The sequence below is a fragment of the Phyllostomus hastatus genome, unplaced genomic scaffold, assembly GCF_019186645.2.
Source record: "Phyllostomus hastatus isolate PE091 unplaced genomic scaffold, TTU_PhHast_1.1 phas_contig_283, whole genome shotgun sequence".
In the NCBI taxonomy this organism is placed as follows: Eukaryota; Metazoa; Chordata; class Mammalia; order Chiroptera; family Phyllostomidae; genus Phyllostomus; species Phyllostomus hastatus.
This window is the reverse complement of record NW_025333833.1, coordinates 11196244-11222315: the sequence shown is the minus strand read 5'-3', so window position 1 is coordinate 11222315 and position 26072 is coordinate 11196244. Positions and strand designations below refer to the sequence as shown.

Here is a 26072-nt window from a genome sequence, read left to right as displayed (position 1 = left end):
GCAGGAGGAGAAACAAAGAAAAACTTTAACAGAGACTAAACGAGGGTGATATATATGTATGTTTTCGACTTCTCAACCCCACCAGCTTACGGAACAGTTTAAAAGCTGCTAAAATATTTAAATAAATTTCTATATGGTTTGGGATGGTCTGGGAAGTTTCCAGGGAGACAGGCAACCTAGTCAAACTGGGTATCAGCCTGTATCCTGAAACGCACTCACCCATCGCAGGTGGCTAAGGAGGGGTAAGAAATGAGCACTGACCACATCGAGTGCCTGGCAGCTATGAAGTGGGCACCACTGTGGCTTTGAAACACACCTGCCACCACCAAATACCTTCTCCTGGGGGAGCAGAGAGAACCAGGTTCTGGGCAGCGCTCTGGGTCTCTCTGCATCTGTCTTGTGAAAAACAACATCTTAACGAGCTCAAGAACATTCAGTCCTGCTCCGGAATCCTCCTCATCCCCACGCTTCCTAACAGCCCAGCAGGCTGTGAGCTCTCGAAAGGTACCAAATCTCTTACAAAGCTCCCAGTCCTCAAAGCTTTACACACAGTAGGTGCTTCATAATGTAGCCTTATTCATGCTTATGGTGCGTAGGACAGAATGACTCAAATCTTATAGCCACCATCGAAATAAAACGGGGGCGCAGACTGGCCGCAGGACGCACACTGGGAAGCGGCCCTCTGTCCCAGGAGGCACAGGTCTACGCACATGCCCTTCCACTCCCGGCTTTCTGGTTGTTTTTAGAAGAAGCTCAAAAACCGAGATGGCGCACAGAGTAGCGGGAGAGCACAGCCTAGAAGCGGGAAACCTGATCCCAGGCAATCACTCCGTTTCCCAGACCTCAGCATCTTCTTCTGTAAAGTGGGTGTGGTCGTGCCACGACTTCTGAGGTCTGTGCGGCACCTTTAACAAGAGGTACAAAGGGGTTCAGGAGGGAAGGCAAGACCAATGAGCTTGCGGGGGGAGGTGGCGGGTGGCAATGGGCAGTGAAGACACCTCAAGAATAAAGACAGCACAGGTCAGGTTTGAGAGACGGGATGCTTGTCCACTGAACCCCAAATACACCGGGCTCGGTAAGGGCGGGTGCTCATGCGGAGTAGGTTTCGAATTATTTGAGATCTTTATGATCGGACCCATCACCAGCGTGATCTTTCAAAACATTCATTTCCTCAGGGAAGCTGATAAGCCTCAGTATCAGACCCTTTCTAGTCAAGCATTTATTATCTCAGCATTTTTAAAACAATACGTTAGTTTGAAATGAAAAAACAGAAGTTAGGTCAAGACCAGCATTAAAAACAATACCCTTAGACGAGAACAGAAAATACCCCAGTACAACAGATGAAATGATGGTGCAACGGGTTTTGAGAAACCCGTTTCAGTTATACGTGCCGACTAGGCCAGAATGTACAATGTACTTCTCTTAACAGGCTACCGTCAAAGACATCTGGGAAAACTGACCTGACCACCAAAAAGGGACAAGGAAGTCCATTTTTAAAGCAACTGTGTCAAGCTTTTACATTTAACACTCTCTAAAAGCTAACAAGCAATCCGACTTGCAGCATTCCTGTATCATAAACCCAAACACACATTCCCAAGTGTCCCTCCCTGGGCAGGAAAGAGTTACAGACACTGCGGCCAACGCTAGAGGAGGGGGTGAGCCCCGTGCGAGCCCCCTGCCTCACTCACTCGTGTTTCCATAAGGAAACCCACGTGCTCTCAAGATGACAATTGCGAAAAGTCTAGTCACTGACCTCTAGAGAACTCTCAGGTGGTTTCCTGGAGTAAGAGAGAAGAAAATGCAAACAGAGAAAAGGTTTCTCACCTAATGCAAATGACTCAATATACACTACGTTGTATTATAAATGAGGTCTTCTCTGTCCTCGCACTGTTTACAACCTACTAAGGGGCGGATGGCAAACACCCACAAAAGCCACAAGGACTGTGCTCAAGCTGAGGGAGAGGGTGGGACAGGAGCAGGAAGAATAAAGAGGTGGAAGACTCCAAGAAACAGAAAGCCTCTGGAATCTGCCTTGATCGATCGGCAGGGTCTGGGAGAGACGGGGCGAGGGTGGACAGTGGGGTGCCTCTGGAGCAGGAGTAGAGCCAGAAAAGGACATGAGCGCCACACAAAACTGGGAAGGTGGCTAGGGGGTACTCCTGTGGGGGAACGGTGGGAGACAGGGCGAAGGGTTCCATGGTGGGCCCACAAAGCGGAGCGCCCCGAATGGCCACCAGGGGCGATACATTTTCTTCAGCAGGCCATGAACGGGAAGCTTATCGGTCAGGGGAATGGTAGGAAGCTACGGATACCAAGATTCCCAACGCAGCTTGTTTTGTGGCCGTTACCCACACAGATGCTGTCCTGGAGACCATCTCAAAGGTGGGTCCCTGCGCTGGCCTCCCACGCGGTGGACACTAAAAGATGCTGACCAGGGAAGAGCCTGTTCTCTCCGACGGAAGACCCTGGTGGCGACAAACCCCTTGGCCCGAGGCTTCAGCTAAGCCTCGGCTCTCACACAAAAATGCACGGCCTCGGGACAGTGCTGGCTCCCGTCCTGCTGCTCTGCAGCAGAAGCCACGAAGTGCGATCTCTGCTGCGAGGGCGTCCCCAGGCTCCTTTCAAGCCCCATTCCCACAAGGCTGCAAGGCTGCTTTCCCCTGGGGGAGGGAAGCTTAGGCTCTCTGACTCGGCAACTCCCCAGAGACTCGGCAACCCCCCGCTTGTCTCCCGCTGCACAGCGAGTGACTCCAGAGCCCGGTGGCTTTCGGCAGCAGCCATTTTTATGTCTCATGATTCTGAGAGTCGGGAATTTGGGAACAGCTCCGCTGAGTGACTCTGGCACTCCACACTTGGTGGTAGTTATGTGGCAGCTGGGTGGTCACGCATGGTGCCCTGGTGGGGATGGGTGGGAGGCTGGACACAGTGGGAATACCCACCAGGGAGCCTGCCCATGTCCTCTCAGGCCTGGTGGCCGCAGGGCAGTTGGACTTCTTCGTGACACTCCGGGAGACCAAGGCAGAAGCCTGGAACCGGCATGTCATCCCATCTGCTACCCATGTGGGTCACAGAGGTCCCAGACCAGCCCTCGGGCCAAGGGAGGAGTGTCAAAGCACTGGTGGTCATCTGCATCCACTGACCAGTGCTACACCCTAGGCAGCTATGACTTGCTAATTACTGAATACTGGAAATTTAAACACTCTGGCGAAGAAAAATTCACTTGACGACCTCGCATTAGAAGGACAGGAGAAGAGGTGAAATTCCAGAGCAATAGGTACACTGTGACTCTGCTCCTCAGAGTTCAAGGCTGAAACACCTAAGGCCTTACAAACACTAGTGCGCTTGCACTCAATGGCAGAGAGACACGCAGAGTTAGGCAGATACATCACAGCCCTATTCACGATACTCACGAAGCAGACGTACTCAGCATTTCTAACGAGAGGTGGGGAAAACCTATTAAACAATGTACTGACGTCCACCAGGAGAGTAAACAGGTAATAAAACCCTACACTCCGGTCTGATCAATAGCAACTCTGAAATTTGATGGGTAAAGATCAGTTCGTAGGTAACGCCGTCTTGACTGGGAACTGTATTTCCAGCACACAGGATGCTAAGTACACCAGGCAGGGACACTGAATTCGGAAGACAAGCAGAAACTCGTGTAAGAAGCCGCCCACGACAGACCTGATTTACCAGAGATACTGCCCCACCTCGTCTCGCCGTACCGGGGCTAAAACACGCACAACTCACACAGAAGAGAGAGGGTCCAGAATGATTTTTTTTATAACTTGGGAAGAATGGAAGAGCATGTTCAGGGACAAAAGAAACCATTTCCCTCACCAGGAAACAAAACCATGAACATACCATGGCATTAAAACAAAAACTCATACATGAATCAAACTCCGCATTGGAGAAAATAGCTATCAAAACAAACCGTCAACAATACAATGGTGACATGACCTTTTTATATCAACTTAAAACCAAGACTTCTTTACTGCAATTAAACAAATTTTTGAAAAGTAAAAAATTTTTAAATGCTTTTGCCACATCTTACCCTAACACCGTGATTACAACCGGCCCGGTGCTGAGCCCCTTCCGTTCCTGCGTGTCTTCCCTCCATCCAATTGAGCCCATTCGGTTCCTGCACGTCTTCCCTCCATCCAGGGCGGTGGGCCGCCTGCCACCACGGAAACGCGGAGCTGCTGCTCCCCACTGACACGCACTCGAAAAGCAGCTGTGCTCCACGACTAGGGAGAGCTGCAAGGAAATGTGGAGAACCTTCTCCAACTTTCCACCGTAACGGGAGGAAAGTAGGCTCACAGTACCAGCAAATCTCTCTGGAGCAGACACGCGTTGCAAAGAACAATGTTAATGGTGGATGGTGGAGACACAAAGACATTTAAGACACGGCCCCAGCTTGCCAGGCGTCCGGCTGGTGAGACACTGTGCCGGGCGGGGCAGAAGCAGGTTCACAGTTGTGCGACACGGAGTTTATTCTTCCGTTATTAATTAATTATTGGATTGCTTTCCACACGAACACATGTAAACCAGGAAGTTAATACAAGGTAGCACTTGGGGAAGTGACACCTGGCATTTTAGAAAGGCGACCTTGGCTTCCATGACAACGGACAGGGTGGGGGCAGGTAGGACCCCGTGGCAGGAGGCAGCAGACCACCTATGGGAGGGTGAGTCGCTGCAGGATGAGGCTCAAGCTCACCAGACTCCTGCCCCTTTTCCTAATATATATTTTGTAATCCCTCCACTTTACTGTCCCGAAACAAAACCCCTAAGTTATGTAATCTAAAACACATATAACTTCCAAGTGTGGGTGTGTGTGTGTGTAGCCCTAAAGCAGAATTAAAAGAAAACATACGGATTTCAATAGATAAAGGCTTGGGGGTCACTACAGTAGAAGACAGATAACAAACCCATAGGAAACCTGTACCTACTTACTTACAAGTAGGTTTGAATTTTGAGAAAAGGACTGGATGCCGTTCTGTACGAGACGCGCAGAAAACGAAGGGGCAGACACACAGGTGAGCACTGCAGTGAGCGTAACAGAGCAGCCCGCCCATGCGTTTGCAGGTAGAAAGCAGCACTGCTGTAACCGAGGAGCTGCAACAAGTCAGGACAGATCCCAGACCGTCAAAGCGGAGAACGTGAGGAAGAATGCGCTCTCTCTGCCAACTCCATCAGCTTGTTTCCTTATGAAACATTTACTTGCTTTTAATTATTTCATTGCTCCGTAAGAAAAAATAAATGTTGGCAGGATAGACATGCTACTATTATTCACATGTAGGAAAGGCTGGGAAGGCAAATTTCAAAATTTTGATGGAATGTTATCAACACTTTCCTTTTACACGCGGTGTTTTAGAAGAGAGGCTGAGCATGTGCAACACATATGCAGAGTCCCTCTGACCGTGAGCGCCAGAGAGGCAGAGAGCGCTGCACGTGAGCTGGACAAGCCACCTGAGCACCACGAGAGGCAACGCTGGTGGCCCGGTGACTTTCCCAGTCTGTGAACTCCTGCTCAGCTCAGAAATATTTATGTGCATGGTACTTGTATGCATGAGAAGTTATCTATAATGAAATTATGTTATAAACCCTCTGTTTATGTAGGAAGACAAAGTTACATTCTAGGCTCAATGTTATATTCTAGGCTCAAAGTTATATTCTAGGCTCAGATATTTATAATTGGGCTTTTAATAGCACAAGCGGCCCCTGAGAAATCCCCGAGATGGGCAGGATTCGGGCAATCTGTTGTGTGGGACTGCGTCCTCTCCCCTCCCCCATAACAACCCCCCACCACTAAATGTCCCTCAGGGGACATTACCACCCTCCTCCAAGAACCACTTCCGTGAGGTTTATCTATCCCAAGAACTTTTTAAAAACTCTTCACATTTATCAAACTTTACGTTGTACGAGACAATCTTTCCAAAAAGTCACATAGATTCATCATTCTTTGTCCTGAGACCTTTAAGTTCAACCCACTTCTCAGATATGAATAAGGCTTCAGCGTGTACTAAGTTTTAAAGAGAAGAGGAAGAAAGAGTTTAAAGTCTATGACCCACGTTCACGATCGGAAACCAAGAAGGCGGTCCTAAAACACCTCAGGAGCTTGAGAAATCCATCAAACTCTGCAACCAAGAGTGGTTCGGTTACGGAGACCAAAATAAAGCCCAGGCCCCTGTATCGGAGACTGCTGGACTTGCCGCTGGGACAGTGTGCTTCGTGTTTTAGGAAAACAAATGCAATAATTGAGTCGTCAGTGAATTTTATAAACAGCAGTGTTTTCATTTTCTAGATTACCGCTTACACCATGTCAAACAATATGGACAGCAACCTAATCTGGAAACTAATTTTACCAAGGAGGTGAATAGTTACGTGTATTACTAAGGTTACTATTTTAGAGCTACTCTAATCCACTGAAACCTGTGCCCAAAACATTCCTTAAAGTGGTTTAATAGCAAAAAAGTTGGGAGCTAAGCTAAAAAATATTTTTGTATTGCTATCACATCTCTACAAAAAAAAGGAAATGAGGTAGCTTACAGAAATAAATATTGTGCCACAGGATAAAAAAATAGCCTCAACAACTACAAAAGAAATGCAACCTAAAATAAAAACACCTCTCCGCTTTCAAATTAGCAAAACTTTGTGAATTCACAGTATTTAAGGAGAACGTTTAAACGGAAATTTTGTATATTATTCTAGTCAACAAAGAAAAGAAAAAATAAATAAAAGGAGTTAAGGATTGGTAAGAAGAAACAAAACCGTAATTGTTTACAGATGACTGTCTAAAACCCAAGAGATTCTAAACACAAATAATTGGAATTAATAAGAGAATTAAGCAAGTGATTATAAAATCAAAATACAAAAACCAGTTACATTTTTATATGCCAGCAACCAAGAGATAGAAAAATGTAATTTTAGAAAAAAAATTGTAATAGCAACAAAAAAATTAAATGTGCCCAGGAGTAAATCTAACAGAAAAAGGCCAAGGCTCACAAGGAGGGAATTATAAACATTCCTGGAATTCATTAAAGAAGGCCTCAAATTACACTACACACATGGATAGAAAGACGCAGTATTGTCAAGATACGGATTCAACCCAAACGGACATTTAGTGTCCCTGTAACTTCCACCAAGATCCAAACAGATGTTACTGAACCGTTTGATGACACGATTCCAAAATCCACATGGGAGAGCCGAGACACAGAGACGGCGAGGAAATCACCAAACCAGAAGGGTAAGTTAGAAAGGAATTTGCCCGAGGAAGTAAAGACAACGCACAATCAACTGTAAAAGGCAATCTTAAAACTTTAGAAGATCCTTGAAGGAAAATAGATGAAGACACACAAAAAGGCTAACTACCAGAGAAAATACTGGGACATTTGATCATGTTAAAATTAAGATATTCTGCCCCCCAAAATACCATAAAGAATATAAAAAGGATAAATCACACACTGGTAGAAGATACAGACAATAAGTCACCAATAGAGGATTAGTATACAAAATACATAAAGAATACGAAAAATTACTAGGGAAAAACATGAGATAATTTACAGGAGAGAAAACATGAAAGACCAATAAACACGTGAAAAGAAACTTAAACCTTTGGGATATCATTTCACACCATCAAGTGGGCAAAATTTAAGAATTCTAACAATCCCACATGGGGATCAATGGCTGTAAACACTGCTGGTGAGCATTCAACAGGCACTGCCAACTCTGGAAACTATTTGCATAATCTCATAAAACTGAAAATACTTATTATGACCCAGCTGCCCAGTTAAAGAGACTCTCACACATAAGCATCAGGGGACATATGTGAGAATGCTAACAAACATTATTCATACTAACAACAACAACATAAAGTCTATCAGCACGATAACCAATACATTACCTGTATGACAATCACTTAACGGAATCCTACACAGGGATGCAAATGAGTGAATTACAACTACATGTTAGAAATGTACTGAGTGACAAGAGCAAGTTGCAGAGACATGATGACACATAGTAAACCATCTTTATAAACTCAAAGACAAGCAATATACCGTCTAGGGATGATAACACTATCTTCTCTTTAAAGCAGGGGAGTAAAACACAAAAACTAGGGGGGTGGAGACGAGGGTGGAGGGAGCGCTCCTACAGTCACTCACCCACTTCAGAGAGAAGTTTCCGCTTCTACTCTGATTTCTATGCATCGAGACTGACAGCCTGTTGCACAAACAATATAATTATCTCTTTTATCTTGTATTTACCTGTAAACACAGAGCAACACTTCACAGTAATCCACATAACGTATTTCAAAAAACACACACCAAAAAAACCTCCAGAAATGAGCCATGTGTTACTGGTAAGCACTTGGGACCCATTAGCCCAAGTGACAACAGATTCCCTTCCACAGGAATAATCTCCGGGTTTGCAGGCCATCAGTGTTAGGGATTTATAAGTAAAGTGTGACATTGTAACAACTTGCAAATGACATGAAGAAGGAATTTAAACACCTACTTTACAGGGCTTTGTACTTAGTGAAACAGAAACTTTCAATGTCTCTCAGTCTGAGAAACTCTGCTCTCCTAAAAAAAGAAAGGTATTTAACTTGGCATTGTGGATCCTGGAAAGGAAGAGGAGGCTTCTTAAAAAGAAACAATGTTATAGTTGGTTTCAGCTCTTTTCCTGTTCTTGAAAGAAAATTCATCAGAACAAACAGGCAGGTCTTGCAGGGTATTGCTGTCCACAGTGTGGGTGACGGCCTCAAGTTTGAGAAAGCGGCACTGTGGCCTTTCTCCCGAGGTTGGCGACACACCTCTTTCCCACACACTCCCAAAGCCACTGCCGGGGCACCTTTCATTGTTACATTTAGCCCTGAGCTTCCCTATCAGTTTAGAATTGAGTTTTCTGATGCACCCAGGCAACCCAAGAACATTCTAATGCCAGAGTTTCACAAGTCAGGCACCGAGCTCCCAGTTGCTGACCCAGTGGTTTAAATCCTACTTCCTGTCCTCAGTGAACTCGGATGAGGGAATGCACATGGAAGAGATTCCAGAACAAGACAGCATGCTCAAGTGCCCAACGAGCGGTACAATAAGGCCGTTGCAGTCACACTCCCAGAACGCTGAAAAGGATAGACAGAGAAGGCAAATTCCTTCTCCCCACACCGCCCCCACCCCCCAAAAAAGAAACCTGTAGCGATAAGGCCCAGAGCATGTGACATATGTTAGGCAAAGAGTGATGGCAAAGGACTCTGAGCAAATAAAGACAATGAGTTTGACTAAGAAAAAATAGTAATAATCCAAGGAGACTACCATCTTTCAGAAAGCAAAAATCGAGCTGAGAGAACTCTACAGGCAAAAGCAATCATCTGCTAATACTAACACTTAGCCATTTACACATTCATCCTCAACCCGAGTGCTCTTTTAAAAAAGGTTCCTAGAGACACTGATCACTGATGCGACACAAGTGGACAGAAAGGGAAACAAAGCTGTGACGATCAGGCAGGTGGGTGGGGAGACGTGGAGAGTGAGGATGGAGCCGGGACCCAGACCCCACCGACACGGCCTGCCTCCCAGAACGAGAGCATCCAAGTTAACTCCCATTCAGGTCATCTCGGACGGAACGGCTTTAGCACAGCCGGGTTCCTAACAAAAGCAGGCACAGGTGTTGGAGACGAAATCGCATTTTCACAAGAAACAACCAAACAGAAACAAAAAATGAGGAAAAGAAATACTTTTTTCTTGGCATAGGTATTTTTGTTAGAATTCAGCCACTCCTCCTCCTCTTAAACATTTACATAGTGCTCTATTTGTACTTCTGAATATTCTCACTGTGATTTAAAAGCCCCTCCACTCAAATTCTTAAACTGTATCTATTAAAATGCATCCTCTTGATGAAATAAAAGTTCCTATTCATTGGGCTTTGTTCATCTCGTTGGATAATAATCTATTTATCAAACGCCTACTGGGAGCCCAACGCTGAGACAGCCTTCGGTCGTTCCAGCATCACTGTCTGGAGAAGCGCTGTAACTTACGGAGGTACGACCAGCCCGCGCCCCTCCATCTGTGTATCAAAATGCAGAAAGTGCTCAGCAGCAGAGGGTTCTCCGGACACCGGACGACAAAGCACGACTTGACCTGGAGAGAGGCGCTGGTGGCCTTTAACCGGCCCGAAGTGGGGACGCACCTCACTGCAAGAACAGGGGAGCGCGAGACCACGGGGCACCGCTGCTACCGCGGCACTCTGCACGCACACCTGTTTCCCCAAGTCCACCACGGTTCCCCAGGCCAAGTACCTAGCTCTCAGCGGCTGACCCACCCCGTTTAAACACAGTTCCTGCCCTCTGTGAACTCACAATTCAAGGAAAAAAACACACATTAAAAACGATTCCAGAACAAGACTGACTGTTCAAGTGGCCAGTTAAGTGCTGCAAGCAACAGGCACTCTTTCCGCGCACGTGGCGTTCTCCGCCTAAAACACATCTGGCCTTCACACCAGCTTCAATTCACCCGTCCCAGGTGCTCCTCCGAAACGGGCCTGGCACAGAGCGGCGAGTGTGAAGGACACGGTCTCGGTGCCAAGGGGGGACCCAGGGAATGACACCTGGTCAAGTCTCGGAACCAATACACCCGAGACAGCGCCGAGAAGAGCAGGGTGAGCACGCGCCCCTTCTTTCCACAGCCTCTCCTCCTCCTGGAGACCCGGGCGGGAGCGTCCACAGTTTGCTAGTTTTTTCTAGATCCAATCGCTAAAACTGAGCCGCGGAATGGGGGCCTCTGGGAGCAGGTGCTCCAGGAAGACCACAGCTGAGGAGAGGCAGGGTTCTGCAGCAGGGCACTGGCAAGTACGTCACCAGAGCAGGAGTTTGACGGCATGCCAGGGCCACCTGCCGGAACCAGTTCTCCCTCTGTGCCCCCACAACGAACTTGTGGCTGGACACACCCTCCACTGCGTGCATGAAGTGGCCCGGAGACTAAGCGCTCCCCAGTGGCTGATGATGCGATGATGCGCCACTTTCGGGTCTCAGTCTTAGGAATGGAGCGCACACTCCTTGTCAGTGTCTTCCCATTTGGAACTCGGAGGTGCCCGTGGCCCAGCTTCCGCCGCACACAGAAGGACCGCAGCCTCAGGGGTGGCAGAGAGCGAAGACTCTGAGGAGCCCGGGGCCTGGAACATCTGTGTGGGTGGAGCTACCCACCTGGCCACCCACCTCCGCACCACCCCATGAAAGAGCAACAAACGTCACTGCTTTTCCGACTGCTTTACGGTTGGGGCTCTTCGCTGCTGTGGCAGATCTCTACCTGACAGTGACAGTAAGGACGCCACACCATGCACCAGCCACCCCACCCCGCCTGCCTGATTTCATTGACCCTGTGAAAAGGCAAACCCCACCTAACTGGGGAAAATCTACACCCAAGGGCCCTTTCTCCCCTCCATCTGCGTTCTGTGGCCACAGCCCCACAGAAATAAGGTTCGTTCATTCGGCAAACTTTTGAGCACCCGTGGTAAAAGGCATCATGCTATACACTAGGGATACTAAAGCCAACAGAAATAAGAAAGCCAAGAAAACCCTTCCGGGGGCGGGCCCTCGGAACTGCACGCCATCCACTCAGAAGTTAAGCTTTGGGTCTTCTAGCCTGGTCCCTAGCACTTTGTGGTGCCTTTTACGTACCAGGTACGCAAATTTGTTAGGTGAATCAATACATTCAATTTGTTCTCAATGAACTCAGTCTAACAGCAGAAACAGAGGAAACAACACAATGTAGCACTGCTTGCATCACAGGCACGCACTGTGTTTACTGTATGGACTTTCAGAAATGAATGAGTGCATGAGTATCAGGCAACATCATGGCAAGTGCTGCGGGGGGCCAGGAGGAATCAGAAACCACCAGAATCTTCCTGGAGCTGACGTGTACCATGGGCTCTGAAGGACGAGGAGGAGGTCGCCCCATGAACAAGGAGAAAAAGGAAAGGAATCACGAAAACGCGCAGCCCCCGTGTGGGGTGAGCGTGCTTCCTGGCCCTGGGACTGGGGGCAGGGCTCCACGCACACAGTGAACGCACAGTGAACACACAGTGAACGTAACCGGTTCTCCTTCCGTTTGAACACTGTTGCTCCCGTTCGCTAAGCCCCAGACTGAACTCTTTTCTTTAGTGTCTGCATTACCTGGCTTCAGTGCGTTCAACCGGTGTGCCACGAGAATATTCAAACCATGCAACCAATACCTGACTCTTTAGTCAGGGCACTGGCCTCTATTCCCTTAGACTGTCCAATTAAAAATGACAAAAAGCCGCCCTAGCTGGTGTAGCTCAGTGGATTGAGTGCGGGCTGCGAACCAGGCATCGCAGGTTTGATTCCCAGTCAGGGCACATGCCTAGGGTGCAGGCCATGACCCCCAGCAACCGCACATTGATGTCTCTCTCTCTCTCTCTCTCTCCTCCCCTCCCTTCCCTCTCTAAAAATAAATAAATTTTCTTAAAAAAAATTTGTATTAGTCAAGTGACTTGCACAAAAACAAAAAACTTCATTTAAAAATGACAAAAAGCCAACACAATAGCTGTTGCATGTGAATGAATGAAAATTATACCTTTTTTTGTCAGATTGGCAAAAAATATAATGCATTTTTTGGGTGTGTCACAGAATTTAAGAAATCGGGTTCTGTGTGCCATGAGAGGGAAAAGGCTGAAAATCACTGGCCCCACCTGCTTAATGCGAACTGTTTGCTGTGAACCCCGAGCTCTCCCTTCTACCTACAGGTTCAAGTTTTCACTTTTCAATATAAAATCAGGGCTTATGTGACTCGTTCTAACAAGTCCTCTATCACATAATCAAAGAATCTCAAAGTTGGTAGGAATCTGAAAAGTCACCAGATAAAGTTTTCTGAGAAGCCATTTATCTTGATCAGCCACAATCAGATCTGCTTTGCAGGCACATGGGGCTTTCAAACTTCTCTTGGGCGCTCCACGTTTCGTTGGCGAACACCTTCTCGCTCTCCCACTAGAATGCATGCCCTTTCTGTCCAATGGAACCCACTTTCTCCCTTATCTCCTCTTCCCCCGGCGCTGGACCACCTTTCGACCCCACCCCACCAGCTCTCTGCGAAGCCCCACCTCTTTCCTGCTCCTGGGCGCAGCCTCACTGTTACCTGAGTAGAGAGGAATCTGCACCTTCTTTCCTACGATCCACGCACACCCCACAGGTAGAGCTTCCACCACATGACTTTCTCCTGTATTCCTACTGGTATGGATTAGGATGGAGGACTCCACAGGCTTTTTAAAAAATGAAACACATCCCAAAGAAGCTCTCCCACTTTGAAACCAGGATGTCCGTATCTCGGGAACTGTCAGCTGCTTCCCTGCAGACGGATCGGGCCTAGAATCACTCACGGCCTTTCCGGTGCCATCTTTTGTTCCTCGCATGAGGTTACTGTGTTTCCTTGAGACTTCCTGTTTGAATAACCACACACTTGGGTGTTCAAGCTCCCATGTGTCCATTATTCACCATAAAAGGGACCCGAGGAAGCAGCCGGGCAGCTGGACGCAAAGTGATGTATGAACAAAACAGCTGTGTGTTAGCAGGACGGACAAAAGACAGCAGGGATGGAGGCACTGCTGTGAGTTTCAAAAAACAAGGTCTACTCAGTCAGCCATGGCTAAAGGGCTGCTGATTCAGAGCATGAGTGGCCCAGCTCATGATTGAAAATCACTGGAGAGGTGAACACGTCTGTTTTTAGTTACTGCCACGGAGTTTTCTTCCCCCCAACACCACCCTTCCCAGCAGCTCCCCCATGGATCTGTCGCAGAAACGGCAACACCAACTCAAAAGTTTCTGCAAAAAAAATAAATAAATAAATAACACCTATTTTATTTCCCAATCCAAAAAGCAGATCCTCCCTTCCCCAAGGGGCTTTCCTATAAAAACACAGAGATACGCACACAAGAACACACAAAAAGAAGCACAGAAAACAAGCCCCCACACATCTGCAAAATACGTTAATTTCCAGAATGAGCCCATCTTTTGATATCCTGGTTTCACCATCCGTGACTTGTGCCAGGATGCGAAAGCTTTCAAGTGGGCATAAGTTTAAAACCAAAGTCTTAGAATGACCGCACAACTGAGTGACTCTAACTCCACCAGGAGTCGATGCGGACTCACTTCTTGGCGTGCGGCAAACATGCTGAAAATTGCAGCAAAGAAACCAGTTTGAGCCTCTGAAGCAAACCCGATAAAGTAAACAAATTCTACTACAGCTGCACTACAGATGTTCCCACAAACTTTCGTAATCTGCAGTGCAGTTCTAAAAATTCGGTCTTCAGCAGACTTTCTATTCCACGGATTTATCTAAAATATTACAAATCCACAACAATATACAGGGCCACTCTAAAAGTTAATCCTAGACACTCAACCCCATAGAACATGACTCTTTTCCCATGGAGAGGCAGGCGGTCACATGGCCAAAGCAATTAAAGTAACAGCTGCTCTGTTGGCCCCCAACTGCCCCCTCCCCTCATAATCTTCATCCTTGGCCCCTCGTTTCTCCCCGCCTCCAAAACCAACACACAACGTCAATGAAAATCCCAGGATGTTCATCTCTACCAGAAAACTCAGTGACACCAGAACTACAGGAGAGGTCTTCGGTCCTATCAGAACAGGGCTCACGACCAGCAGAAACCACTGGGGAGGGCAGCAGCACCTGGCTCAGATGTGTCCGGAAAGGTGGGAGCCAAGGCGGCCGCCCCCTAACTTCCCAGTCCCAGCCCGTGAACAGGAAGCTCAAAGAAAAACCGCTCAATTCATTTCCATCAAACTGTCACCACCCCCTTTTCAAAAGCCGTGGAGCTTCTCTCTTGGAAATACAGTTGGCCCTTGAACAATGGGGGGATTAGGGGTGCAAATCCCTGCATGGTTGAAAATCTGTGTATAACTTTTGCCTCCCCCAGAACCGAAGGACAGCCGACCCTCAGTATCTGGTGGGGGTTGGGGGGCTGGTTCCAGGATCCCTCCACAGATACCAAAATACTTGTACGTTCAAGTCCCTCGTATGCAGTGGCCTGGAACAATGCATACAGCTGGCCCTCAGCATCTATAGGTTCCCATCCCTGGATTCCCTACCGTGAATCAAAAATACCATTTTTGATCTGCGGTCGGTTGAGTCCAAGGAGGTAAAACTGCAGATACGGAGGGCTGACTGCATGTTGACAAAAAACCCGCACGTAAGTGGACCCACACAGTTCAAACCCATGTGGTTTAAGGCTCTACAGTTAGGACTTCTGTATTCTCTTTGAAGAGAGCTGATGGAAAAGCCCCAAGAAAATACTTATGCTTCTGTATTTTACCACTGGCAATAAAAAAGGGGGAGGCACTTTTAAGCCCAACGCTCATCCTTCAAATGTAGCAATCGGTGCCATCCCACCCGACCTCCCCATTAGAAACTAAGCATGCACCTGTGAAGATCACTGGTCACTAGGACGTGATGACATCACAGAAATGCAATGGGCACTAAGCAAGACTATAAAGAAAGCAGAACTGTGATTCAGTCACACCTAAAATTTCATCAGCCAACTCCCACTTGTAAAGTGCAGATGGTCTATAGTAGGGAGGCAGCCCAAAATACAAAATCTAAGTGGGAACTGTGACCCTGCTCTTCAGATACAAAAAAAAAAAACATACATACATACACATACACACTTTTTAAAATGTATCTAAGAGTCCTCTGATTGAACTTCTCTCAGTGATGCTCTGCGGAGACCAAGGAGGCCTACATTAAATAACAAATAGATACATAGATAAGATAGATTAGATAGAGTTAGAAATTTACAAAGTAACTTACACAGTAATCAAAGTGCAGGGTGTCACTTCCAACAGTGACAAAGAACCGTCCTAGGACAACAGTAGTTACTGACCAATCAATAAACAAAAGCTCATTAGACCTATTCAATCAGCAAACTTAAACAAGAAAAAAAGCAGCCCCTAAGCGTTAGAATTGTCTTGGAGCAGAGGGGAAATGAAACAGAACCGGGAGATGGACCTGGCTGCTTTATCTTCACGGGTGTCAGGTAACGTAAGCAACTGCGTGAAATTCAGCAATTCTCAACAAGCGGAAGGGGTGGCGGGTAAGGGAGGAGGGAGATAAGGAGGCATTCCCGGACCACCCTTCAGGAAATGGGGTCAGCAATTCACTTTCCCTGTCAGGAGACACTGACGAAACCCAGGATCTCCTTCTGAAATTCAATAAATTCCTTAGAAAATCCTGGAGGCGTTAACAGTTAGATAGTATAATACTAGCATTAGTCCCCCAAACCTAAAATTCTTCCATTGCCAACAAAGTGCAAACCCTTTTTAAAAGAAGCGGCCCCAATCCAGAAAAGCAGAGCTCTGCCAGAGAAACCAGGTTCAGTTCCTTGGTTTTAGGTTCATTTCAGTCCCCAGTTAAAGGTCTTCCTACAGTTCCCTGTCACTTACGAGGTCTGTTCCGACACGCAGAGGAGCAAGAGCAGAATCCATCCACAATGGGTCTGGATTCCAACCTGAACTCAGCCTGACTGACCTCAGAGAAGTCACCATCAGCTTATACTATTATTCCACAGGGGACGTAGCAGCAGTTCTCAAGATTTCTGAAAGGGTTCAAAGAGGTCACCAGGACGCCCTCAATGACAGGTAATTTACTTTCTTTTGTCACCTGGTTTAAGATCCCCCATCTCCCCAGAACCCATCCCACGGGTCTCCACCACTCTGTGGAGAGCAAACAATGCCTCCGTCGTTATCTGGTTACTCTGACATCTTTATTCAAACACCTCCCCTTCCTGGAAAGTCCTCTGCTCATGTCCACTTGGGCCTTTTCTTCAAGACCCAGGAAGCTTTCCCTGGCTAACTTCAATCCACACGCTTCATTCAAAGTGCCTTGCATTCCCTCTGCACTTCAAAAACTTTCAACTGAATTATTTTTACTGTGCTTATCTTGTCCCATTGATTTCCTGTACATGAATGTGTTTGTCTCATCTCCTCAAACACATTACAAATTACTGGAGGATATAACGTTTCAACATCTATTGTTACCCCGCATTCCACATCACAATGGGCATCAATGAAAATTTTTCTCACCAGCTGCCTTATTTACATAAGATCCCTGTCCACTAACCAGTCAGAATCCCACTCATCCATTGAGCTCATCTCATTTTAAGGGGGCAGGTCTTTTCACTTAGTTGTAAATACTGCACAAAATTTCACAAAACTTCTCTAAGAAAGCCACACAATGCAAGCTTCATACTTACTGGCTCCATGGGAAAGAGCCACTATGTACGTAGAACATGTCAAAGGAAAGAAAATGAGGTCTTCACATTAGTTACAAGTAATTTAGTTTTCACCAGAGAAATTAAACAAGTCATACAACAAGCAGGCATTGTAACCAAGCACACACCACCCAGAGACATTCTCAGAGAATTCTCTACCTGCAGGAAAAAAAAAAAAACCACAGACTTACCATCTTATCACTGCAAACCACAAAGCATCAAACAAAACCATTACCTGCTTAAAGGTAGGTGCGAAAAGAACTCTTCCCACACTCCACTCCCTGACTCTGCCTGCACACTCTTCTGAGAGCACTCTGCAAGTACTCCCCTTAAAACCAGCCGGTATCTCAACTGAGAACAGCTGGTTCACTTATTTGTCCATTCACTCAACAAATATTAGTTAACACCTATGAATGCCAGCCGCTGCTGATAGCAAGTAGACAGTAAAAGAAATACATCTTAGAAGATTAAACCTCAGGTTCCGTGCCTTCATTTTAAGCCAAAACCATACCAAAAAAAAAAAAAAACAAATGACATCACCTACTTTGTATTACAATTGCTTTCTTCATTTTGTATTTTGCAGATTCATTTGCATGTGATGAAGTGCACGAATATGAAATGCACAGTTCTGAATCTGCACACGTGCATATGCCCACGTAGCCCCCGCCCAAGTCGAGAAAGAGAACATACAGTTGGAACCAGAACGGAGGGAAGGAAACACGGGCCATGAACGGTGGTGACTCTGGAAACACCGGCAGGTGCCTCTCTGGCCGCTGCCACAGGCGATCGTTCCGCTGGCGGGTGACACCTCCACACACACGGTGACTGATCGTCCTGCAGCGAAAGTCAGAGTCCCACCCACACTCTGTGCAAGAAGACCATTGGTACTTTTGAGTTCAAGAATTTTTTTTTAAAGTAAAGGAGGCCGATTCTGGATTACTATTTCCAGGAACTTCCAAAACATAAGGAAGATGCACATGGACAAAACCAAGGAGGGAGGAAGCAGGGGAGCGCGGCGGGGATGGCTAGGGCGGGGGAGGGGGAAGAGATGGGGGGTAAAGGCAGACAACTTTTATCCTATAATAAAAAATAAATTAATTAAAACATAAGGCAGATGAAAATAACAAAGAATTACATAATCCAAAGAAGACTTAATCCGAGGAAGAGGATGCAACAAAAATCCAATGGAGCCTTCATTCCAACAGGAAGTGGCCACACAGCTGGAAACAAAGAGGAAAAGAAGGAAGCTGAGGGAATGTAACTCCAGGAGTTCTCAAGGAGCCATGTGAATCCCCTAATTCATCTCCCAGCCTTGCCACAAGGTTCTCCTCCCACCGCAGATCTGAGAGGGCCATTGTCTCGGGAGGAGATAAGTCTGCTTTATTTTATTTCATGAATATGGAGCTGCCCAGGGCACCAGGCTGACTGGGCCCAGTTATTTTAGGCTGGGCCCCGGGAAGGACCCATGGAAAGAAAAGCAGACACACTTAATGCGTGTCACCACAGTCTGGCACGATACTCTCTAAAACCTCAGGGACGTTTCTATAAATGAGTCTTCTGGTAACCCCATTTAGTGGGCTGTCCATGTAAGCCCAGATGAGCAAACATCTAACTTGATCAATTCACAGGAAAGGAGATGCCTGCAAATCCCCGCGGGTCCCTTTACAAATCTTAGCGCATGCAGCTTGGGCCGGGTACCAGAGCCAGCACGCAGGCATTTTGAAATTTTACCCTTTGCAACTTGAGATAAGGAGCAGGTTAATCCCTTATTTCTAGCAAGCAATTAATTAATTAATGTTAATTATGCTGCACTGAAGTGAAGGAGGACTAGTCTCTGATCCTGCCTTCAAACCCCTCGTGGCGTAGGAGTGGAGACAGACACACAGAGTGGAACGGAAAGGGGCGGGAGAGAGAAACCGGGGAAGGATTCCTATGGAGGCGGCACCAGAAAGAAGTTTTGCAAACCAAAGAAGCAGCCTTTGGAGCATTACAAGTTCAAAACTTAAGCCTAGTGATTAAGAAGGTCCCAAAGGACCTTGTATGCCACTCCAAGGAGTCTAAACTTTATCCTCAAGGCTTGAGGAACCATTACACAATTTTTAGCTGGGAAATGGTACCATCAGACTTGCATTTCAGAACCATTGCTCAGCCTGAAGTGTGGCTGCTGTCGGAATACCAGGGACAAACCTGGAGGCAGGAAGCTGCAGCAGCAATCTGGGTGAAATTCAATGGGGAGCTACCGTCAGGCGGAGACAAAGAGAAGGTCCCAAGAGCTACCGTGGCCGGATATGGGAGGCCAGAGTGCAGTCTTGGGCAGATGGAAGTAAGGATGGGTGGGAAAGGTGGGGTGGAGATACAGCTGGCCAGGACAGACCCACCTCCCAGCAGGGGAGCCTATCCGGTCACCAAACAGAGTAATATTTACCAGTGAGAGCCTGACAAGCATGGTTATCTTGCATAGATTTGGCAAAAGATTCATCATGAACCTCACAGATAAACATTAGTGCTTCTTGATTAAGATATGGCTTTGAGCCCTAGCTGGCGTAGCTCAGTGGATTGAGCGCGGGCTGCAAACCAAAGCATCGCAAGTTCAATTCCCAGTCAGGGCACATGCCTGGGTTGCAGGCCATGGCCCCCAGCAACCGCACACTGATGTGTGTGTGTGTGTGTGTGTGTGTCTCTCTCTCTCTCTCTTTCTCCCTCCCTTCCCTCTCTAAAAATAAATAAATAAAATCTTTAAAAAAACTCTGTTTTTCTAAAAAAAAAAGATATGGCTTTGAGTTGGCTAAGACGAGGATGAAGGATGAATATAGTTGTGGACATGGTGTCTGCACATCCCAAATTGACTGTGTCCACCACGTTCTTAGGTCTGTCTAGAGAAAGAGCTGGCTGGCCTGGAGACACAAATTTAGAATTTACCGATTTGCAAACAGTACAAGAAGCCTTGGGATGAACAGGGGCGGTAAGCAGCATAGGAAAAAAAAAAAAAAAGGCTTCCAGAAACAAGTGAAAAGAACCAGAGAGGTACTAGGAGAAAAACCAAGGGAGCCTGGTATCTCTAAATCAGTGTGCACATGAACTTGTACTTTCAAGTTGCCCTCGAATAAACTCATTCTTTTGAGAGATGTGTTAGAGAAGCTAAGAGTTTCAGGGGCTAGTGCCTTTTCCAGCAGTGTCCAACCTTCTGGTATCTCTGGGCCACACTGGAAGAAGAGTTGTCTTGGGCCACACATTAAATACACAAACACTAACAAAAACTGATGAGCAAGGGAAAAAAAAGGTTTTAAGTTAATTTCCAACTTTGTGTTGAGCTGCATTCACAGCCATCCTGGGCCACATGTAGCCTGAGAGCCATGGGTTGGACACCCCTGCAGGGAGTTAAAATCCACCCCTAAGGTGACTTTTGGCAAACCACTAACTACTTCAGGGGCCTCATCTGTGCCTGCACTGAGTTGTGAAAATCTAATCAGTGAGACCCTGGAGGTTTTTATAAACTGAAATATTGCAGAGGCACTCCTGATTTATTATTGTAATGGCATTACAACTGAGTACAAAGATTCCACCTAACAGAGTATAAACTTCCGAAGGAGAGGCCTTCGATCCCCTACACCTTTCCGTGGGGTGCTGTGCTGTGTACTTAGTGGGCATTTAAAAAATGTTTGCAGAATCTTTGGCAGTAACATGAGAATGTATACACAGCGCGCAGGGGCGCACAGCAGAAGGCACATCCTACTTCCTAAAAGGATTTAGAACTGAAATAGTCAAACACTATCCCTCCCACAAATGTGGCCAATGACAAAACTACTGGGAGGGAGAGGGTGCCTTACACTGTCGTTCCAACTTCTCTCCTAACGTGTACATTGTTTTGCTGAGTATTTTAGAAACACGGAGGAGGCATTTGCAGAAAAAGCAGTGAATGGCAGAACCGGAAAACAAGAGCTTTATAAAACTGTGTTCAACAACCCCTGGCCATTAAGAAGAGCTCCTCAGCCTCTCAAGTTGAAACCTGCCAAGTGTAAATCAGGCCTTTGTGAGACAAACTAAAACAGTGTCCCCCCGGGGTGCACAAATACCACAGTGAAGTCACCAGAGTGAACTGTTTTCCCTGACACAGTCAGAGCCTACCTTGCAAAGATTTTCCTGGGGAAAGAAAATTGCTGTTTGTTTCATGCTAAATATACACTCAGAGGACCAAACAGAATAAACTTTTAATATCCTTATGTCTCAATTGTTCTAAGTTACACACACAAAAAGGATATTTAGATAGAGCTAAAAGAGCATCATCTAATCACGATTTCCTCCTAACGCTTATGAGGAGCCTGGAAATAAATCTGGTCTTGGTGTAAATTTTAGGAGTTCCATAAACTCTGATTGAGTTGGTTTTATAAGCACTCCCTTAATCTAATTGTTTTTAGAAAGAGAGAAAGCTACCTTCCCCCAAGATAAAGACCCAGCCTGCCAAGTTTCCCTCTGCAGGGACTATCAAGTTAATTAAAAAGGCTGTTTAATAAAAGGCAAACCCTCAGCTACAGTCTTACTGTCAACTACCCCTGACACTGATGAAACCTATTATGACTTATTATAAAACATAAAAGCCACACAAACCACAACTGGATAATCCATACAGAAGAAGAGAAGATCCAGAAGTTGAAGGCAAAATATATTTTTTAAAAAAGACTTCTTTTTAGAAAAGGGTGCTGGTTGGGATTTCTCTCCACGACAAGCAGAAAATGTAGTTCTGGTTCCCGCAGCAACTTTAACTCATTTTATCCGAGTCCCCTCCCCTGCAGCCTGGAACACTGCACATTCTGCTCAAGACACAGCTGTGTTAGCAGTCCACGCTGATTTTCCTGGCTTTTGTACAAGTGATGATAATTGTACAATGATCTAATTTGTACTCGCATCTGTTAAGACGCGCCTCCCCCCGGAAAAGTTACCAGCTAAAATGGTCGTGTGATTTTACATACACACATGGGTGTGCATGAAGTTTCTGGAAGGCTACATGAGAAATCACGCAGGGTGGTCTCCACAGCAACCGAGCAACTGGAGATGAAGACACTCACTCGCCATCATACTCGCTGTTTTCATGCACCACGTCCTGCTGCTTTTACATTAAAAAAATGACTGAGGGTCCCTGCCAAAGCACGTATGTTTTTTTCTGACAACTTAAATGCAGCCTGCCTCTGCTCATTTTAAAGTTCACTGCGTTTAAAGTTGAACATTAGAAGGAAGCCTAGAAAAGTGGTGGCCAGAACTGGCGCTTTTCACGCTGCTCGCCTGGCGTTTCACAGGCTCTGGAAGGGCACAGCGCAATATGCATCACTTGTTGAAGGGTATGTGAAACTTGAACTGGAGGGGAGGGTTAACAGATGCACAAACAGTCACGGTACTTGAATTCGTGGGAATAATTAGTTAGCTGGAGCCCATGGAGTAACTGGAGTCAGGGAGTGAGTACGCTGAACATCATAAAGCCTTGCCTATTTGCCATAAATTACAGATCATCACACGCATGCATACATATATCCTGTCATTTACAAAGAGCGGGGGAAGGGGAAGAGGGAGAGAAAAAGAAAGAGGGGGAGTGGGGAGGGGGGAGGTATTGATTGAGATGTCACCCTTACTACGTACACATCTCCCTCCCCTTCCCCACCATTCACAATTTTTTCCAGGACATCATTTCTGACCCAAGAACAAGTACAGTAAGTTCTAGTCAAGTTTTTAGAGACTGTCTATCTGAAAAGTTGAAAGTAAACGTCTTTACAGTTAATCACAATACTCATATGGAAACTATTTTAAGTAACTGTTGTTTTTGTTTTGTTTTGTTTTTAACTTGGGAGTTTTAAACCCACAGTTTATGAATTGCATTTACCAAGATGATCAAGAACTAAAAAAAAAAAATGCAGTAAAAACAAGTCCAAACATATACTATTTTTAGAGTGAAAAATCATGTTAGACTCCTAATTAAGGTCAACTCTAAAATCTCTTTTGACCTTTTAATCAATAAGACCCGGAGTTCATATACCTACCTCCCAGTAATAGCGACTGGACTGATACTGCCTTACCCCCCACATTGTCTTTGTAAGGGAGAAGTAATCACTGAGTAATCTGCCCACTTCTACAGTCACCTGAAATGACCCCTTGCTACAGAGCACCCACAGCAGCAAACTCAGGCCCAAACTCTTTACCTAAATACAAGATTCTTGTTCAGAAATTTCCAGTTGATTCTCAGGCACTCTGAGACATCAAGGCAATATCTTTACTTCAAAATTTTTGCCATTTCAGTAGATGAAACAAGATTTTGTGGGCACTCAAAAATTCAACACAGAAACTTTAGCAAGTCAAAATTTAAACAAAAAATAGTCGGATATAAATTTCCAAAGTGATCCTGGCCACGTGTAAAGATACAACACTGAGGAGACAGCAGCTGAAGAGCAAGCCGTCTCAGAGCCTCAGGAGTCCCCAGGTGTCTTCAGAAAGACCTCGGTTCCAGGGCACTGCTGGCTCTCCGCGTGTCCAGAGCCTTTGAAAACTGGAGCTCAGGGCAGTTCACTCCTTCCCTCTCTGAAAATCAGGTATCTCTGAATTTCACTTTATGAACTTATTTTCAAGAAGTCCCACCTTTCTACCGCCTTCACTACAAATAAAATGGTATTTATTACTCCCAAGGGGCTAAAGACTGCCTTTCTAAAACTCCATGCACAGTGATTTCACTGCACTTTTCAAAGCACTTTCTGTAAACCACAGTCCTTCCCTGGCATCTTGACACTGGCATTAAGTTCAGTGTGCCAGAGAGCAGTGGAAAGAAGAATAACCAGGACCAAAAGAACCAGCTGCCCACAAAAAGTTCCTTTCAAAGGCCCCCAAATAATGTCATTTGCTTTACAGAATTACCCTGCTTTGACAGAAGAATGGCCTGGTACTCCATCCTCTCTGGAAGTCCATCACTACCGGCTACCCGTAAAAATCAAGACATCCAGTGCAATAGGGATTAGAGTTTCTACAAGTCAAATTCCGGTTTCTCACACATGTGTGACTTTGTTACACCAAATAACAAATCATTCTGCTTGTTTATCTATTTCAATGAGGAAGAAAACTTACCTAGATCAAACATGACATTTGATACTTTTAAGAAAAACATGTCCATCCTCATACACCTCGCCCAGCAATGAGTTTTCTATACATCCTTTTCCTGACTTCTAAAAGGTCGCTTATACATGTTCCGACACTTGCTTTGCATCAAAGCAAAAGGTTAGACAGTAAGGAGAGCCTTTTTACCCATGGACAAAACCGGGCCCAGCTATTCCAGCGAGTGCAGACACTTCCTTTTGTTCCCCTGGACTAGGATTAGCAGTGAAATGGCTTTGTGATCTTAAAGGGCTTCACAGCTGAAGAACTGTAAAGAACAATGACTTCAAAAGTGAGTATTTGTTCTAATTACACATAGCAGTATCGGCTGTAGAGACATGTGCTCCCCTCCCATTCCCTAATCTCAGACCCTCTCCATTCTAGCTTATTCAGCACAGCAAGCAGCAACCACCAGCAAGCCTGGAGAGACACTTCAACGAGGCAAAAGTGCCTACGGTGGACCTTCCTGTCTGATCCAAGGAAAGAAAAGCACGAGTGGCGGTTTCTGATTCATGTTTCAAAGAAAGAGGGACCAAACCAGCCGAAATAATGAATAATCAAAGGAACGAGAATCCGGTTGAGTTAGAAAAAACAGAAAAAAGCGAACACAGAGATGCTGGCGGGAAGCATCTTGGCGGTGGCGGGGTATTAACTGCTAGATCTAGACTAAAGTTGGAGAAGGGAGTCTCAGTGTGGCCCACCCAGGGGAGCAGAGCCAACACGCGGCTGTGCGGACGCCACAGGCTAGGCCAGGTCTGAAGGTGGCCCGGGCGCTGGGCTGTCGGCAAGCAGTACAGGGGACGGGGCTGTCACCGCTTACCCAGGTGCAGCGTGAGGTTGATGGAGTTGGGGTACTGCACCCCGGCCAGCATGGTCTGGCTTTGCCACCAGGTGGTGTCGGCCTGGTTGTTGTAGTCGGTCAGGAAGGCTGCCCCGTGCTGCAGGTGGGGCTGCCCGGCGTCGCACAGGTGACAGGACTTGGTGACTCCGGTCACCCCGGTCTGCACACAGTACTCCTCAGGCGGAGTTCCGCACGTGTTGGTGGCCACCACGGTCACGTTGAAGGCGGCGTTGACGAACTCGGGCATGCAGCGCTGCGGTCGCTCGCCCTCGTCCATGCACTCATCCATGGCTGCCCGGGCGCAGCTGGCCGCCGCGGCCAGCACAGCCAGCACCGGCCAGAGCCGCCCCCGGGGCCGCAGCGTCCGCGCGGCGCGCTCGCTGCCCCTCATCCCGCCGCCCGTGCGCTGGGCCACGGCAAAGGCAAGGGCGCGTTCCTCTCGCCCAGCGGCGTCCCCCGGAGGCCGCTCTGCGGGCTGAGCTCCGGGGCCCAGGGGCCGGGCTCGCGGGGCGGGCGGTGGCGGCGGATCGCACGGAAGAGACGGGCCAGTGGGCGCCGCTGGGGAGGACCGTGCGCCTCGCTGACCGCTGCCCGGCGCTCCACCTCCGCACCGCCCTCACCCACCCGGGACACAGTTCGCACTCCGCGCCGACCCCTGACTTCCGAGCGCGAGCCCGCGCGCGCGCGCCCCCGGGAGGAAGGAGCAGGGGGTGGGGTCGGCGGGGTGGGGTGGGGTCTGGCGGAGGAGCAAGCCCAACCCCGGCGTCCTCTCCGCAGCGCCCGCGGGCCCGGTCGCTGCTCCCCCGCCCTCCGCGCG

At 47.1% G+C, this 26072-nt stretch overlaps 1 protein-coding gene across 1 annotated transcript in view; it reads right to left on the bottom strand.

The window, feature by feature from the left end:
• LAMC1 (laminin subunit gamma 1) overlaps positions 1–26054 on the bottom strand; it is a 108893-nt gene extending 82839 nt beyond the window's left edge. Inside the window, exon 1 of the mRNA XM_045838421.1 lies at positions 25235–26054. Within this exon, the coding sequence (XP_045694377.1) occupies positions 25235–25646 (412 nt within the window). The 5' untranslated portion in view covers positions 25647–26054. The remainder of the gene's footprint in view (positions 1–25234) is intronic.
• Between the last annotated feature and the right edge of the window lie 18 nt (positions 26055–26072).